The sequence below is a fragment of the Prunus persica genome, chromosome G1, assembly GCF_000346465.2.
Source record: "Prunus persica cultivar Lovell chromosome G1, Prunus_persica_NCBIv2, whole genome shotgun sequence".
Taxonomy (NCBI): domain Eukaryota; kingdom Viridiplantae; phylum Streptophyta; class Magnoliopsida; order Rosales; family Rosaceae; genus Prunus; species Prunus persica.
In genome coordinates this window covers 3,759,836-3,777,441 of record NC_034009.1, presented here as the reverse complement: position 1 = coordinate 3,777,441, position 17,606 = coordinate 3,759,836, and the positions used below count along the sequence as shown (strand labels likewise).

At 35.5% G+C, this 17,606-nt stretch overlaps 2 protein-coding genes across 4 annotated transcripts; both read right to left on the bottom strand.

Moving 5' to 3' along the window:
- LOC18792426 lies at positions 122–10,788 on the bottom strand. Of its 3 annotated transcripts, XM_020553708.1 has the most exons (19): positions 10,708–10,788; positions 10,212–10,655; positions 9,884–9,942; positions 9,647–9,728; positions 9,419–9,486; positions 8,575–8,644; positions 7,726–7,807; positions 7,581–7,645; positions 5,715–6,746; positions 5,495–5,557; positions 5,364–5,410; positions 4,432–4,477; positions 4,258–4,337; positions 3,762–3,875; positions 3,285–3,366; positions 2,620–2,745; positions 1,603–1,683; positions 662–787; positions 122–426 (listed from the first exon to the last, which is right to left on the bottom strand). In XM_020553708.1, exons 2-19 carry the CDS (start codon positions 10,524–10,526, stop codon positions 352–354), a joined length of 2,613 nt encoding a protein of 870 aa, XP_020409297.1. In that variant the 5' UTR covers positions 10,527–10,655; positions 10,708–10,788; the 3' UTR covers positions 122–351. The 3 variants fall into 3 exon arrangements, with proteins under 3 accessions (XP_020409297.1, XP_020409303.1, XP_020409311.1); XM_020553714.1 differs by lacking the exon at positions 10,708–10,788 and having other exon boundaries at positions 10,212–10,694; XM_020553722.1 differs by lacking the exons at positions 9,647–9,728; positions 9,884–9,942; positions 10,212–10,655; positions 10,708–10,788 and adding an exon at positions 9,590–9,608.
- On the bottom strand, positions 16,757–17,329 carry LOC109946675 (uncharacterized mitochondrial protein AtMg00810-like). Its single transcript, XM_020555197.1, has 2 exons — positions 17,218–17,329; positions 16,757–17,055 (listed from the first exon to the last, which is right to left on the bottom strand). The coding sequence occupies exons 1-2, from the start codon at positions 17,327–17,329 to the stop codon at positions 16,757–16,759; spliced, it is 411 nt and encodes a 136-aa protein (XP_020410786.1).

The window sequence follows — 17,606 nt, the reverse complement described above, 5'->3', positions numbered from 1 at the left end:
GGTTGTGTGTGCACGTAAAAGGGTATGAGCTTTGTTTAGAGAGAGATGAGACAAAGACAGAGAAATTGAGAGTGACATAGGCAACATAAAAAAGTTTAAAGAAATCTAATGTAGACCATGGTTATGAAAATTGTTTGGGGGAATAGACTTGTGATATTTGTAGAAAACTATACAAACTTTGAGTTACGAATGGCTGCTGATGTTGTTCCATTTCATAAAAATCCTGTATACAATGTACAATTTGGAGAAATATATGGCACCTGACTGGAGGTATGTTGCAGGCACAATGCCTAGAAGCATTGGCAATTACGAATGTTCAAAGGCATGTTTAAGTCCTGTTGGATGCCATCCTCAGCTAATTTTTATGTTTTTTTGTTCATCTGACACTGCCCTTGCTGCTGCAACTTGGTAATTCGATCTCACATTCTGGAAAGAAGAAAACAGGTTAACAAATTACAATGAGATAAGGAGATATTACAACAAATAGTAACTTACAACTCGAGGAATTAACAACTTACAATGAGATGAGGAGACATTACAACTCATGGTATAATGTAAAGGGAATTAAAATAGGCCCTACTTCCCTCAAATACCAAATTGAACCACCAAAATATGACAAAAATTAACAAATAACATCTATAAGTTCGACCCATGAATGTACCTCTAGCAATGTGATGTAGTAAAAATCTTCCATGTGCTGCATAAGTGCAGTCCCATCTCTAATTGAACTGAATATATTTATTTCAGTCTCTAATATTTTCTCGATAAGTTCCATCTCACCCTTCATCTGTAGGATAAAATCACCCTTAGTCAAACTTCTGATAAAAAAAACCAGAAAAGCTTCATCTGGAGCAAACTTTCATTAAGAATGATTTTTTGAACAGTGGGAAGACTGTTAAAGAAAAACACACTGGAGCAGGCATTCAAAAGATATCTTAACATCAAATTGAATCCTACTTGACAAGGATGGTCCGTGAAAAGGAGACCTAAAAACTAGACGATTCAGATCATGACTCATGACAGCATCTTGTGGGATGGGTTACAATGTAATACATAATTTTCCTAAAATAAGGACATCTTGATTAGAGAATTATTACATATACTCCTGGTGAGATGAGATATAGCGAGGATGCAATCAACATAGCAATTTTTTAAAATTGTTTTCATCAGTTTATCTGGAAGAAGAAAATCGTTATATGCAGCTGGGGCATTAGTCACATCATGAACATAACAAAGATAATTCATTTTAATTTCTTGGGATCTTATGACTGATTCTTTCCTGATCTTGTTTGGAATCTGGTTTTACAAATAGTAAAGCGGGACAAAGCTTCAGTTTCAATTCTGCCTTTATTGCACCCAACAGTGGTTGCATCCCAAGATATAAACGCTAGAGAAAGGCTCAAGAAGAACTGATCAGACTTCGACTATAAATATGTTCTCTCTCTCTCTCTCTCTCTCTCTCTCTCTACTATATTAAAACATGTCAGCAGGCGTTCGAAATTGAAAACACTGATATAGATATGTGGACATATGAATGTGATATTAGACATCCATAAGCAAACATACTACCAAAAGAAAAAGATTAAATAAGGCAAAACGTACAAATTCACTGATAAGCGCATCTGGTGTGTACTCCCCAATCACATCACCCTGGTAACCATCTCCAGAAAGCTCAATATTGTCCTGGATGTCATTAGCACAGCTTTAAGTAAAAATGTACTATATTTTGTATCAGTCTTTGTATTCATTCAGCAAGGATTTCAATGTGTTATAAATCACATAAATTGAACTTTGTCCAGCATTGCATCTGAAGTATTGAAGAGATATGGAATAGGAATTCAAATTGTTGATGCCTTGTGATATGAATTAATCAGTTCAGTCATGCAGCTTGGCAGGGAGTTTAGAGCATCCCCTGCCATGCATTTACTGGGGAAGGAACTTAAATGACTGTGAAGCATGTCAAACCTCAAAGAGAAAAGGATTTTTCCCATGGAAAATGCCAATAAACCTGTACTTAAGAATACCCTAATTGGCGCAACTTTGTTACTGTACATATATGCTGGGGGAAGACATTTTGGGTATAAGGGAAAGAAGGGTGCTTTCTGACCATAAAAAAGGACCCCAAAACAATTTCACACTGCTTTCACTTTAAGATGACAAGTAGACTTTGAATTGAAGCAAATAAAGACAATTCGGCCATTTTAAAATGTGATAATTATATATATATATGTATATGTATATATCAGTCCCGATCTCTTGGACCACAGGAGTCCAAGAGATTGTGGTCACCCACTGTTGGATATTAATCCAATGGTTCAAAAAAGTTTTTTAAAAGGAGTGCAAGAGTGAGTGAACCGTTGAATTTACATCCAACGGTGAGTGACCACAAATCTCTTGGACCCCTGTAGTCCAAGAGATCAGGACTGATGTATATATATCTGCTACGCCAACAAGTTTTAGAGGATCATGTCAATTAGCTAGAAGGACAACATTTACACTGTCCATAAAATATAAATTTAAATAGCATATACCACGTCCATCTATCAAGAAATTAAAAATCCTGAATTAGGTTTCACACAGTCAGAAGTTTAATTGGAGAATTGACAGTGAACTACCCACCAAGGCATTTCTTAGGTCTCCTGTTGCTAGGTAAACAGGTTGAGCTACATGACAGTAACCCATCAAGCGGGGGACTGTTGGTATAATGTCTCTGTGGTTCACAACTCTCCAGCTATCTTTGACTTTCTGCAGAGGTAAGTTTTGCATGTTGCATAAATATTCACCAAACAAATACGCATGTGACATCCAACACATAAACTTTCACATATTTAATAATTATTTCAACTTCATGAGGCAAATTTGAATATTACAGTGGATCTGACTTCATCATACCTGTAAATTTAAGTCCAAAGAGTTCCATATTTACTATCATAAAACTCTAACATGTATAAATACATATATAATATACTGGTAAATATTTAGATAGATAGTGAGAGAACGAGTGAGTGGAGGAGTATTCTAATGAGTAAATTCCTTTATTGTAACACAATCCTAGATTTGAAAATTATTTTCTGCAAGACTCTAACAAGATTAGCAGCTACAGTGTAGACCAGAAATTAGCCTGTTGTAAAAAACAATGAATTGTTCCAACCAAGATGACTGCAGCAGAAACAATAATGAAGCCATAGAAAAGAAAGATGGGAGGATAATCACCCAACACTCAAATGAAGAATTAAAAGCCAAGCAATAGAAAACAGCTAAAGAATTACTATTAAAAATCTTACCTCATTATAAACTTCGGCAAATTTTTTGTTACCGACCCTAGGAGATCCGAAGTTATACATGGTCACAGAAATCACTCCGCGCCTAATACACATAGAAAATTCAATGTACAAATCAAAGCATTTGTTACAACCATAAGGATGATAGGTTTATGTTATGTTGCTAACATCTCAGGATATTCAAGTCATAAAGAAATATGTCAGGGTGGTTGTCTATCAAAGCATTTCTAGGTTTTATTTTTCTTTTGGTCAATAACTTCTACACCAAAAAGGCTTCAAAGGTGAAATACCATGGGTGAAAAGAAACACTATTTACAGTCATAAAGGGAAGATTGGATTAGTACAAGTTAAAATCAAAGCCCAACATAACCTATGGTTAATGATTTGCCTGTGCATGAATACGAATTCTTTCACGTGCAAACTTACTATGATACGATAAAGAAGAATAATAACTTCACTGAGTAGAATATATGAACTCACTTTGCTAATTGACTTGATGAAAGTTCAAGAGCTAGGAGGGTAGATAATGCACCACCTAGACTATGACCAGTAACATAAACATGCCATTTGTGCAGCGGCTCAGCAAGATCGTCACTGTTACAGAAAACCACTTAATTTTTGCTTTGACAACTGAAAAATCAAATTCCATGATGCAAATGCAAAATGGACACCAAAAGGAGAGAACCCATACTTTGAAAATCGCAAAAGAATAAATGGACATCAAAATAAATAAATAATTAACATCTGGTTTACTCTAAAGGTTCCAAGATTTTATCGTTGAAAGGACTTCAGTGCGCATATATAAAGGATGCAAGTTATGTTAAACCACATGCCTAATGTATTTAACTGAAGCAAACTGATTCCGAAATATTCTTTTAGATAATACCTGTCCTCTGCTGCTTGACTTGTATATAAGTAGGACAGTCGCTTCATGCTCAGAAAATAAGATTAAAAGATTAAAAAAATCAAAACTTACATATAACCAATTGCCAATTTCATGAGAGAGATGATCCTGATCCTGACAGAATCATATGCACTTAAGAAACCACTGTGAACCTGAAATAACTTTATCACCGTCAATAAATACATAAAGATTGGATTTTGTCAATAATCTGTTCATCTCGTCCATGAATGAGTTGGTTTTGCTTACTTGAACTTCTTCCTTGAAGTCTCCACCTATCCTTTCAGGATTTAGCCTAAAGAGGTATAGAATCCAACATTACAAAGTATGATACTTAACTTAATGGGCACATCTGAAATTGTGGAATATTAATTTAGATAAATCAATCAACAACCATTGAGAAACTTAGTGCATATGAGATCGTTGAAAACCTCAACTGATTGGCAACCCAGATAAAGTGACTGGGTCAGAGGTGACCACTCTGACCGGCCGCAGTTGGACCATGACGTCATTCTCATGCATTAAATTAAACAAAATTGTCTTAAAGTTATTAATGTAATAGTTAAATACAAGCTATCAGTAGCATAACAGCAAGTGTTGCTAGCCCCAACCTTTAATTCATTGTCTTCTACCCTTAAGATCTGTGGTTTGAATCCAAAATCAACTTTCAAACCATACTTTTCTGTCAGAGAATAACTATACTTGAAGGCTTTAATTGATTCATCAAACTTTGAATTATGACTCAACAGTAATGGCAGCTGCATTAACCAATGAGAGCGCACCAAAAACAGTATATTTTGCACATTGTACATTAGAGATGATATTAAAACTCATTTGCAGTTTGAATCCAAAATCAGCTTCAAACCATAATTTTCTGTCAGAGAATAACTACCAAGTTTTCTTCAACCACAACTAGTTCAAAGGTTTGCCAGTCAAACCAATGTCGGACAGTCTAACTTCCAAGTGGGTTATTAAACATAAAATGGATCCTGTACTAATCCGGATGACTTCCTGTACTAATCCGAACTTGAAACCAGACCATTCAATGTTCCACCTGGCTGGTCCAGTCTGGACACTTATTACATGCATTATGACTCCAAAGAAAATTAGGAAGAAAGATCACAAATCACTAATGTCGATCAAATAAACAAGTTATAACTTGATAAGTATAAAGATGTTACCCAGCAGGAGCTAGCATTAAATCTGTTCGCAAGTCCTTCCATCTTGCCTGCAAAAATTAGAGTAGAGGTATTTTGAGCTGGAAGATACATACCTGAACCCCATATTTGAATAAAAACAATATATAACCTACCTGTTCTGTTCCCCTGAAAGCGATAACTAATCTTTTCCGGGAAGAATCGCACCAAATTGCCACCTGCAGCTTCCTATAATTTAGTCATCCACAATATAATTCTCACAATTAATTGGCAGCCTTTTGCCACATATAAGGTTTTATGATTATTCAGATTTTAGAGATGAACTATAACTAGATAAAGAAGCTCCTCGATCCTCTCAAAAGATTAAAATAATACCTGCGTGTCTGTCGTCGCATTGTCTAAGAAACATAGTTTCTCAAATTCAGACTTTATAAAACTTGGATGCCCCATAGAAGTAGCAAGCATCGCCCAAGCCTCCATGGCACTTTCTGCAGTAGAAAAGAGTTCTTTCATCTCCTGAGCTCCCTGGGAGCTAGCAAGCTTCTCGTTGATGGGATATGTCAAGGCATCATCTTCTACATTGCTAGTATCCTCTTCTTTAATTTTGCTCCTTCCAGCAAGATTTGCTTCCTTGTTTGATTGAGATACTGCTGCAGTAAGAACCATCAATGTTCCTAAAACAGAATCAGTTTGCCTTACTAGGTCCCTTGTTGCTTCCTTAATATCTGGAAGTGAAGACTGAATCATGCTAACAGAAAGTGGGCCACTTATTTTATCATTATCAACATCTACGCCTTCTGGAGTCGCAAGCCCTGAGTCAATATAAGATGCTTCTGCTATCTTTCGTGACTGCAAACCAACTTTGTTTAATAAGTCAAACCCATCCCACTTTAGTTTCTCTGGAATTGGGCGACCAAATTTCTCAACAACATTTTGATTAATTTCATTGGCAAAGTTCCTCCAAAAATTCTTATTTGATTGCCTTTCCTCACCAAGTTGTTTCACGGGTTCAGGGGCATAACCATTCTCCACACCACCATTATCTGCATTGGAATCATCTGAATTGCTCCCTTCTTTGAAGCCTGTATTATTTAAGGAACCTTCTGCTATACCCTCCATCTGGGAAGGCACGTCTGACACACCAGCAGAATTATTAGATTTCCTAGTGCCTTCTGTGTTATTCTCATCACTACTTGAAATCAGATTCTTCAAAAGGTAGGCATTATTGAATGACTTTAACTGCCCAAAAGCATATTCCACAAATTCACGTGCTTGCACAGTGTCAGAGCCAGCAAGCATTTTTAGAGCAGGCTCAAAACCAGTTTTACGGAGAAAGTCAGAAACAAAGGGGACCCTCCTCCACCACATTTTTCCCTCCTCAATTTCATCAAAACTTTTATAGTTGACCTGAAAGCTCAACACTAGCAGTTATAACTCAAACAGAACACTACGTCAAAAGAGAAAATCAGTGTGAACATATATAATATTGCAGGGCCCAGTCCACAGACCATCACAGCAAATATAAACTTAGATGCTTAAGATTAACAATAGAATTAAAGTATCAGTAGTTGAAATAACAAAACTTCATACGAAAGAAGTTCCCAATTGAACCACACATAAACAATTTACAAAACTTTCACTACAAGCAGAGAACTCTTAGCAGGTAAATAAAAAGGACCATACAGGCTATAGCATAGAAGAAAACAAGAAGATTAAGCATCAATTTAAGTCACTGAAAGAACTGACAACTTGTAAGCATCCCTCTGTATAAGGAGAATGTAAAACACCCAAAATTCTGGTGATTTTTTTTTTTTTTGGTTTTTTTAAAAATAATAATAAATATTTTCCTTTTTTTCTCTGAAAGGAAAAAGGCTACTCAAGGTTGCATTTCCTGAGAATCAAACGTTAAGAAAATGTATAAGGGAAAGGACACCCAAATGAAGGCATTCCAAGAAATAGAACAGTCTCATTCCTTCCCAGAAATCCTGCAACACATCTGAGATCTTTTGGCAAGAAAAAGACTTGAAGTGAATGGAACTTTCTCATGGTGACTTGTATTGGCATATACGCACACAAGACGAGCTATAGTAGGTTTATACAGAACACGTAGTAATTTTTTGTTATACATGAGATCCCAAATTGTAAGGTGTATTCTCACAACAACAGGAGACAATGCAACATTCTTCTTATCTCTGGAACCAACTACCTATACCAAAATTACATTTCACCAGGAAAACGTACCTCTAGGTGTAACTTTCCACCACCTCCCATTCCTCCCAATTCCACCAGTACATCATGCGAATTTCCTAGAAAAATACACATATGTTAATCATTTTGAAAAGTAAAATTATACAGCCTCACTAACAATAATTGATTTGATTTTTACCATCACAAAGGCCTTCCAGACTGATGCCTGCATTCCCCATTCGTTTATGTGGAGTTACTAGGTTTGCATCCCAAGCTGCTACCTAAAAATTGATGCCAGATATTAGGAAATTAGAAGCTATGAAGCAACTTGAAAATAACACTAACAGTAATTGGATAATTAACGTATCATTTAATAACATTAGAAGTTGACATCTCTTCCCTCTGAAAGTATTCTTAGGCAATACAAGATCAATATGATTATTACAATAGCAAGAATAAGAACAACAATGCTGAATGCAGATAACTAAGTGCAACATATGGTTCTTCATAGGCTGGGAAAACAGAAAGCTATAAATGACCAATTAATTCTTCAGAACGTTTATTTTTTTCTCATTCTTAATCATGCTCATAAGGTCAGATGATAACAGGTCTGCATTCCGGGTAACAGGAAACTTTGGAGAACAGGATATGATTGACATCTTAAAAAGAGAGCTAACATGCCAAGAATGTAGCAGTACTTATGAAAAGAACTTAATCTTCAAGAGTACAAAGTTAAAAACCCTCTACATCAGTAATATTGTAGATAACCGGCCCTGGAAAGAGGAGATATCCATTCACAAACAGTTATTAGAAACAAGATAATTATTTCCCTTCACATACAGAGAGATGAAAACATTTTGTTGCGGAGTGACTGCAGTCAATTTTAAGGAAGGGGTCTTTTCAATGTTACTTCTTTTTCTTTTTCTTTTTTCTACAACTGTTTCCTGATTTTAAACACAGAAAACTGAAGAAAATAAATGAAATTATAGGCAAGAGCTTTCTGTATGGGAAGTAAAAGAGTACAGATAATGTAAGAATACATGTTGACCTGCAGATTTATGGTCGGAGGCTGCTTGATATTGAAACTGAAGTTCTCGTTCCATGTTGGCTCTTTCGTCCTGCAGCCATTACATTATTTTAAATAAAATCAAGCTTGAGTTGAATTAAAGCAAATGTCCATGAATTTTGTGGATCCACTGAAATTTTTATGATGATATGTTTATGTTATCTGTCATGAAGGCAACATGCAATACGTTTTAGATATCTCACATATTTAAGTTTCCATGATACTTTTCCTACATAAAGAGGCAGTCAGAAACAAAAGATTCATTATCAGCAAACAGAAATTAATCAATTAATAAGAAAGTTTTCCAACTCTACCAATTCTAACAAGCAATAATTAATATACAGGTGTGTGAAAAATGTAACTAACCATACAAATAAAGTTGAACTTTGCACAGAATGAGAAGATGACAACAAAAAGAATTATGACATATATACAGATTGAAGAGCTATAAATTGTGTGTGTGTATATACAGAGTCCGCTCCTCCACTGTTCAACTGGATGCTATGAGCGCCGCTTGTGCTTGTCAATTGATCAGCAAGCACGGCCAATCAGTTGACACTTCATTTAACGCAAAATGTGCCTTTTTAGGGCTTAGGATTAGGTTTTAACTCTCGGGTTTTGGGTGTTGCTACACCTTAGAAGAGATCCAAGTAAATTTTTCATTTCAAGCGAAACAAGGGCAAGATCATTATATTAAAATCTAAGGCATCACAAAAGTCTTTAAGCAAGCTTTGTTAGTGAACCATAAAGATTATCATTCTCTTTAATCCGTGGAAGGGGATCAAAGATTTAAAATTACATATGAAAGTAAAGTCGCAAACCTTACCCCCATTTAACCTTGCTTTTGACAACCTGACCATCTAATTGCATGACCACGTATGGATCACTTGTTCCCTAAAAGCACATCAAATGTCAAATAAAAAAGCAAAAACTAAAAGGAAAAAAAGAAACAAATAAGAAATGTGAATTACATGTATAAAAGAATACAGAAGCCTACAGTAGTAATTAATCACTGTAATCCGTAATGCAGAAAAGGTTGAAACGAATAACCAACCCATGGATCCATGGCAGGTAAGTTGAGGCCTTTTTTCAGTTTAACTGACAATTCGCCATCATAGATCTCACGTACAAATGACCTGCGTGCATGAAAAGCATTTTGTAACTGTTAAAAAGTTACAAATTTATCAGCTTATTTGTAACTTTTCCCTAGAAACATGAATCAGTATAACTGTATAACTAAATGCATACAACTAAAAATAAGGAAGTATCTGATAAGGAACTGAATGCATACTCTGAAAGATACACTGTCTTACAATCTGCAGCATCAACTTCTCGCCTCCCAATATTATCCTAAACCCAAAAAAAAAAAAAAAAATATCCAACAAAAATCACATGAATTTGAAACTAAAACGCTTAAGGTAATCCACCATCAGGATCCCAAAAAAGCTTAGTTTTCACACACTTCCTCAGTAACTAAACAAAGCTTCAGGAACCAAATACCAGTCAAGTTCACAGCTAAAGTTCTTTCCTTTTCCTCAATTTTTTAAGAAAGCAAACAATTCAATATGACCCAAAAGAAAAAAAAAAAAAAAAAGGAATTTCAGTTGAGAAACATTTACAGGAGGGCTGCTATAGGCCTCGAATGCAAAACCGGCAAGAACCACGGCCAAATTGATATCAAAAGGAGGCCTTTCATTTCCTTCCTCAGCAGAAACTTTCTCAACCTCAGAACCAGCTCTGCATAAGCAGCAAAGCGAGTAAATTCCATCTCTGCCCTTCCCATTTCCTCTAAAAGTTACCCTAACTTTCCCGGAAAATGAGATGGGAAAGCGCAGTGAAAGCTTGGGGTTTTGGAGGCCGTGGAGCTTGGGGGAGAGAGAGCAGACACAGCGGTGGAATTGAAAATTGTAATGATGGGTTTGCAGAGAAGCCATGGCTGAGTTACAGTGTGGAACAAAGTGGCAGATGTGTAATTTGGTGGAGAAGGGGAGGAGATTTTTGTAGAGGTGGAGTGGTGGAGTGGCGTATGGTATCTCCCTGTTCCATGCAAGTGGAGAGGAAGCTATGAGAAGAAACTAGCAGCTATGAGAAGAAACTAACCTTAGCGGGTAGTGTCGTTACGCTTTTACAGTTATGCCTGTCATAATCGAGTTTTTTCTTTTCTTTTTCAAATTCAAAAAATAAAAATATTTTTTTATTATAAAATAACAAGGAATGATCATAAATAAAATCAAAATTGTACAACATTGGGCAGCTTATAGATTTCTTTGATGGAGGGATTCTTCAACTCGCCATAAATTGGAGAACTCTAAGAACAAAAGGGATAAAAAAGTGGAATAGGGAGTATTTGATTACAGATTTTTACATGGAATCACAAATTTTTTTGAAAAATACGCGACTTTGTCCCTGATTCCAATGTTTTATTCAACAATGCCTTTTTTTAGAAACTCATTTAAAAATACCCTCTATAAAAGCTCCCTATTAGCCAAGTATCACCTTTTTATCACTACTTTTTGTCGTGCGAAATTGGTCTTTGCTCTCTCTCTAAATTTTGCTTTTTTTTTCGCTGCTGCTTCTTCTTCTCATCTCAGCTCTTTCTGAGATGACACCCCAAATTGCTTTTTTCTTTGCTTCTTCTTCCTCCTTGCTATGCTCTATATGAGATGAAACCCCAATTTTGTATCTCCTCTCTTTCATTGATTCTCAGTCCTAATTCTCAATTCTATTATTCTTTTCAGGAGTCCAAAGACCCATCTTCCTCATCCATACCACTAACCACCACCAAAAGGTTTGGCAAACCCAATTTGTGATACTTGTTCTTGAAATGGTGGATTCGCATTAATGAACTTTAAATTTTTATTTGAAACAGAACCATTTACTTGTTTGAAACCGAGCAAAAAATTTCCCAGAACGACTTGAAAAGAAAAAAGGTGATACAAGACAATAGAATACAATACCAAGGCAAGACGACGACAATAAAAAGGCAATACAATGACAATAAGAAGGCAATACAAAAACTTCATACTCCCAACTGTATAATTTTATTTCTAAGACTCACTTTAAAAAAAGGTGATACGATGGCAATAACATTACAATAGAAAGGCAATACAACCACAATAAGAAGGCAATATTGTCATATTGCCTTATTATTGTGGTCGTATTTTCTCCATATTGTGAGTCTATTGCCATCATATCACCTATTTTTTTGAAGCATGTCTTGGAAATAAAATTAAATAAGGACCCTCTAGTTGCATTAGTTAATACTGTATAGATATTAATTTGCTAGTATCCAAAGCCGATATTGAAGAGAAATTTCACAGTAAATCTATATGAGAGTTCAATTTTTTCTTTTTCTTTTTGTGTGGGAATGTTTGCCTTTGATCTACTCTTAAGTGCTACTAAATTATGTTATTGCACACATTATCTGTCGTAGAGAATTGCATGCTGAGTTGGAGTGTTCTTGGTAATTGCTTCACTTTTCAAACAACACTTTACGTGAAGGATACTACCACCTCTCGTGAATATGTAAAAATTATCTTATATCTTATTTTTATTCAATAATATGTAAAAATTATGTGTATAATACGTTAATTTTGTGTGTATTATAGAAAATTTTGTTAAAAAACACATGTATTAAATATGAAAAATACATACGTGTACAATACAATTATTGTATGTTTGCTTTTTTTTTTTTTAAACGTGTATTTTCTAAACTACTCTTATTGATAAATGAAATTCAAGGAAATTATTTATATTTAAAATTTAAAAAAAAAAAACCAGTATAGCTGCAAGACTATACTATTTATTTAAAAAGTTATAAAAAATAAAAAATAAAAAACCAAAAAATAGTATAGCCGGTCGGCTATACTATTTATTATAAAAATTTTAAAAAAAACTGAAGTATAGCCAATCGGCTATACTATTTAATTATATTATATTTAAAGCTTATTGCTGAGGGCCTATACTATTTTAAAAAAATACAAAAAATTGAAGTATTCGGCTATACTATTTAATTATAATATATTAAAACAATATCGTCATGTGGCTATATTATTTATTTTTAAAAAATATAAAAAAAACTACAATATAGCTCTGCGGCTATACTATTTAATCATAATATTATTTTATACGTAGAGGGATGCATTCATCTGTTAAAAGACATGTAGAGAAGCATTTTGTATTTGATACGGCACATAGGATTTTAGGACATGGCATGCTTTTGCTTATGCTTCACTTTTAAAACAACACTTTACATGAAGAACACTACCTTATCTCTAACTACTATGCCAATAAATCCTTTTTTGAAATTGACAATGTTGTCAAAAAAACGTTTATTAGACATGACATGCGTGCGTACATGTATTTTGTGTTTACTTTTTAAAAAACGTGAATTTTCTAAACCACTCTTATCGATAAACGAAATTCAAGGAATAAAAATTAAAAAATAAAGAACCCCGTACAGCCGCCCGGCTATACTATTTATAAAAATGTTTTAAAAAAACCTGACGTATTATTAAAAAAAATTAAAAAAACTGAAGTATGATCGTGTGGCTATCCTATTTACATATATTATATTATATCTCAAGCGCATAGACACTCGGTTATACTATTTATAGAAAAAAAAACTTTTTAATAGCCGCCCGGCTATACCATTTTTTTAATTTTATTTTAACTATAATATAGCCGCGCGGCTACACTATTTAATCATAATCGTATTTTATACGTAGAGGATGCATTCATCTGTTAAATATATGTAGGGAAGCATTTTGTATTTGATACGGCACATAGGATTTTAGGACATGGTATACTTTTGCTTATGCTTCACTTTTCAAACAACACTTTACATAAAGAACATTACCTTATCTCTTACTACTATACCAATAAATCTTTGTTTGAAATTGTACATTTTGTAAATAAAAAAAAAACACCTGTATTAGACATGAAACATATGTACATACATGTATTGTGTGTCTACTTTTTAAAAAACGTGAATTTTCTAAATTATTCTGAATGATAAATGAAATTCAAGGAAAAAATGTTATTAAAAAAATAAAGAACCTAGTATAGCAGCACGGCTATATGATTTATTAAAAAGTTTTTTAAAAAATGCGGTATAGCCGCGCGGCTATACTGAGACAAATTTGGAAAAACTGTAGTATAGCCAGACGGCTAGACTATTTAGTTATATTGAATTTAAAAAGTATAGCCGCACACCTATACTGCAGTAGTGTTGAGGGATGCTTTCATCTGTTGAAGACATGTAGAGAAGCATTTTGTATCTAATATGGGACATAGGATTTTAGGACATGACATGCTTTTGCTTATGCTTCACTTTTCAAGTAACACTTTACATGAAGAATGGTACCTTCTCCAGAAGTATAGCCGCGCAACCATACTATTTAATTGTATTATATTTAAAGCGTATCGCCGCACGGCTATACTATTTATTAAAAACGTTTTTAAAAAATCTAGTATAGCCGAGCCGCTATACTATTTAATTATATTATATTTAAAGATTATAGCCGCTCGGTTATACCCTTTATTAAAAAAAATTAAAAACTTAAGTATAGCCACGCTATACTATTTATTAAAAAAGAACCCAATATAGCACGGCTATACTATTGATTTAAAAAAATTATATTAAAAAAACCAAAGTATAGTCGCCCGACTATACTATTTATTAAAAAAGCCTTAAAAAACATTGAAGTATAGCCGCCCGGCTATATGTGTTAAGGTATACGCAAATGACCAAGAGGCACATGTTAGTTTACAACAGGACTTATAGCTTGGAGTTAGTTGGTTACACAGATTTAGACTTTACAGGACGTAAAGACACTTCTTAGTCAACTTCCAGGTTTGTGTTCATAATGGGAGGGAGGTGGTGCAGTAGCTTGGAGGTGTGCAAAACAACCTTCTATGGCTACATCTACCATGTTTGATGAGTATTTGGCATTCTATGAAGCTACCACACATGCCATGTGGCTGAAAATTTTCATTGAAGACATGAAAGTTGTTGATTCCATTGCAAGACCTATTCAATTATTTTGTGATAACAAAGGGGTGGTGTTCTTTTGCAAGAATAACAAGAGGTATGCTGGACTCAAACACATGAAAGTAAAGTATCTGCTAGTTAGAGAGAAAGTTCGAGAAGGTTCAACTTCTGTTGATTATATCAACACTACAGAAATGCAGGCATATACTTTGAATAAGGCAATCCCAAACAATTTGTTTCAGAGGCATGTGATTAACATGGGGTTACTGTCTAGTTTTGAGGATGCTTTTAGTGGGAGCTTTATCTTTTGATAATCTTAACTAGTTTGTTTAAGTTTACTTTCATACCATGAGCTGTTTTTATTTTGAGATATTCTAGACAGTTTCTAGATTCATGAATGAATGTTGTTTTGAGTTGGTTGGTTTTGCAATATGATTACAGTTTTACAGTTCAGTTTATAAACTTGTTTTAAGCTGCAGGTGATATGTATAATGTAGAACGTAAAGTGGACCTGTCATAAGATGAATGTATAACGTCAAAATTAAGATTGTTCATCTTATGATGTTGACCATAACTTATTGGTACTCTATGTGGATATGATTGCTTATTGTGATTATAGGTGGATGATATCTTATATTGAATACCATGTCTGTAGTCCATTGAGTTGATGATATTTGACAGCGAGTGTGGTTTAGGTATTGTTATCAAAATGTTTCTCCAAACTGTTCACATAAGGAAATAATTCTTGTTTCTTAAAGAAGAGCCTTAAATGGATGTTTCACTCAAGTGGGAGAATGTTAGAACTCCTTATTGAGTTCACATCTATTTAGGGCTCCTAAATGGACAAGGATAGAAGGGAGAGATAGAGTTGATATTCTCAGATAGTTTTGATAGAGTGGGAGCTCTATCTCACTTGTAGAATACCTATTTACATTAGGTTATGGATACTCGACGTAATAAGGATAAACTTGGAGAGTTACTTTAGGGGCAAGGAACCTTAAGGCTCTCATCCACCAATACAGACTCGCATTCCTACCCCTTTATAGGATGGAACATGAGTGTATAGAGAGAGGAAGACCAAGGCTATTCGTGTGTGCTAGTTGCTGCCGATGTGCTTGTTTTCAATGGCTTCTCAAGGTTTGTGCTTATAGGTGTGAAATGGATCTTACAAAGGGATTTAAGAGCAATAATCGGAGCAATTTCTTGTTCCTCAAGAAAAGGAGCCATCCATGAGAGGACCCAAGGCAAAGACCATTATCACACAGAGGGTTCTCCAAGTGGTAACTCTTGCCTTCAAGAGTGCGAAATCAAAACCCAATATCACTGGTAAAATGAGGAAGAAAGATCCATGGCAGTTCTGGTAAGCAAGTGAATGATGATGGCGACTGTAATATATATTTGACTGACTTATTCCATGAAGGGCAAACCGCTTCAAATTGAAGTACGTTTTTGACAGACAATTTTGGTAAGATCAAGGCACGAGGTCAATTGAATACAATCCGATTTATAGCAGGAAAGGCTAATGGCTATGAGGAGATTGTGAAGTTGACTTTCGTGTAGGCTAGGAAAGGAAAGTTGCGTTAACACCCCTTCACAAACTGGGCGTCACAGGATGCACAAGTTTGAAAGACATATGCTGATGGCATGGTTTGTGAAGGGCTTTGGTGAACAAGTCCACAGGTTGGTCGACAGAAGAACAAAGCAAACTTGATGACTTCCAAGAGCAACCTTTTCACGGACAAAGTGTCAGTCCAACTCAATGTGACATGTGTGGGCATGGAAAACTGGATTGGCAGCCATGTACGTAGTGCTGAGATTGTCACAAAAGAGTTGGACCGGGAACCGAAGATGCACGCCTAATTCATGAAGAAGGGAGCATAGTGGTTTTGGCACAAGCATAAGAAAGGGCAAGATATTCCGACTATGTACTAGAGCGCGAGACTGTGAGCTGTTTCTTGGAACACCATGAGATGAGGTTAGTTCCAAGAGTAATCACAAATCCAGTGGTTGACTGACGAGAATCGGGGCACCCAGATCCGTATCAGAGTAGGCAAAGAGGCGAGCGGCGGCAGTTTGAGGAGTGAAGGTGAAGCTGAGATCAATAGTGACCTTGATGTACCTAAGTATCCGTTTGGCGGCAACAAGGTGAGAGGTGCGAGGGGCACTCATGAACTAATCAACAGTGCTGATGGCAAAAGATATGTCAGGGCAAGTAAGAGTGAAATAGTGTAAACTGCCAACAAGCTTGCAATACTCGGTTGGGTTGGAGATAAGAGCACTATCAGACACAGAGAGGAGAACCTCGGCAGCCAATGGAGTAGATGTGGGTTTGGAGTTGAGAAGATTGGCTTTCTGTAAAAGATCATGTGCATATTTGAGTTGATTGAGGTGGAAAGTACCATCCTTATGAAGAACTTGTAAACCTAAGAAATAGTTGAGTACACCAAGGTCTTTGATGTCAAAGTGGCCACCTAAAAGAGAGATGAATTATTAGAGATGAGTGGAATCACTGCTAGTTACCACGATGTGGTCGACATACAGAAGAAGAAAGATGGTATGGGACGCATGTTGAAAAATAAATAATGAAGTATCAGCTTGGCTCCGTGTAAAGCCCATAGAGAGAAGGAAAGTACTAATGCGATGGAACCAAGCACGAGGTGCTTGTTTGAGGCCATAGAGTGCTTTGTGGATCTTGCAAACATAAGAAGGACGAGTAGGATCAATGAAACCAAGGGGTTGAGCCATGTAGACATCTTCTTGAAGAAAACCATGGAGAAAAGCATTTTGACGTCAAGTTGACGAAGGGACCAACCACGAGAAACTGCAAGACTAAGAACAGTGTGAATGGTGGCATGCTTGACAACAGGATTGAAGGTTTCAGCATAGTCTATGCCCGGATGTTGATGAAACCCTTGGCAACTAGACAAGCTTTGTAGCGTTCAATGGAGCTGCTAGAGTAGCGCTTAATCCGAAAACCCCACATGCACCCAACTGAAAGCTTTCCTCTAGGACTCCATTAAAG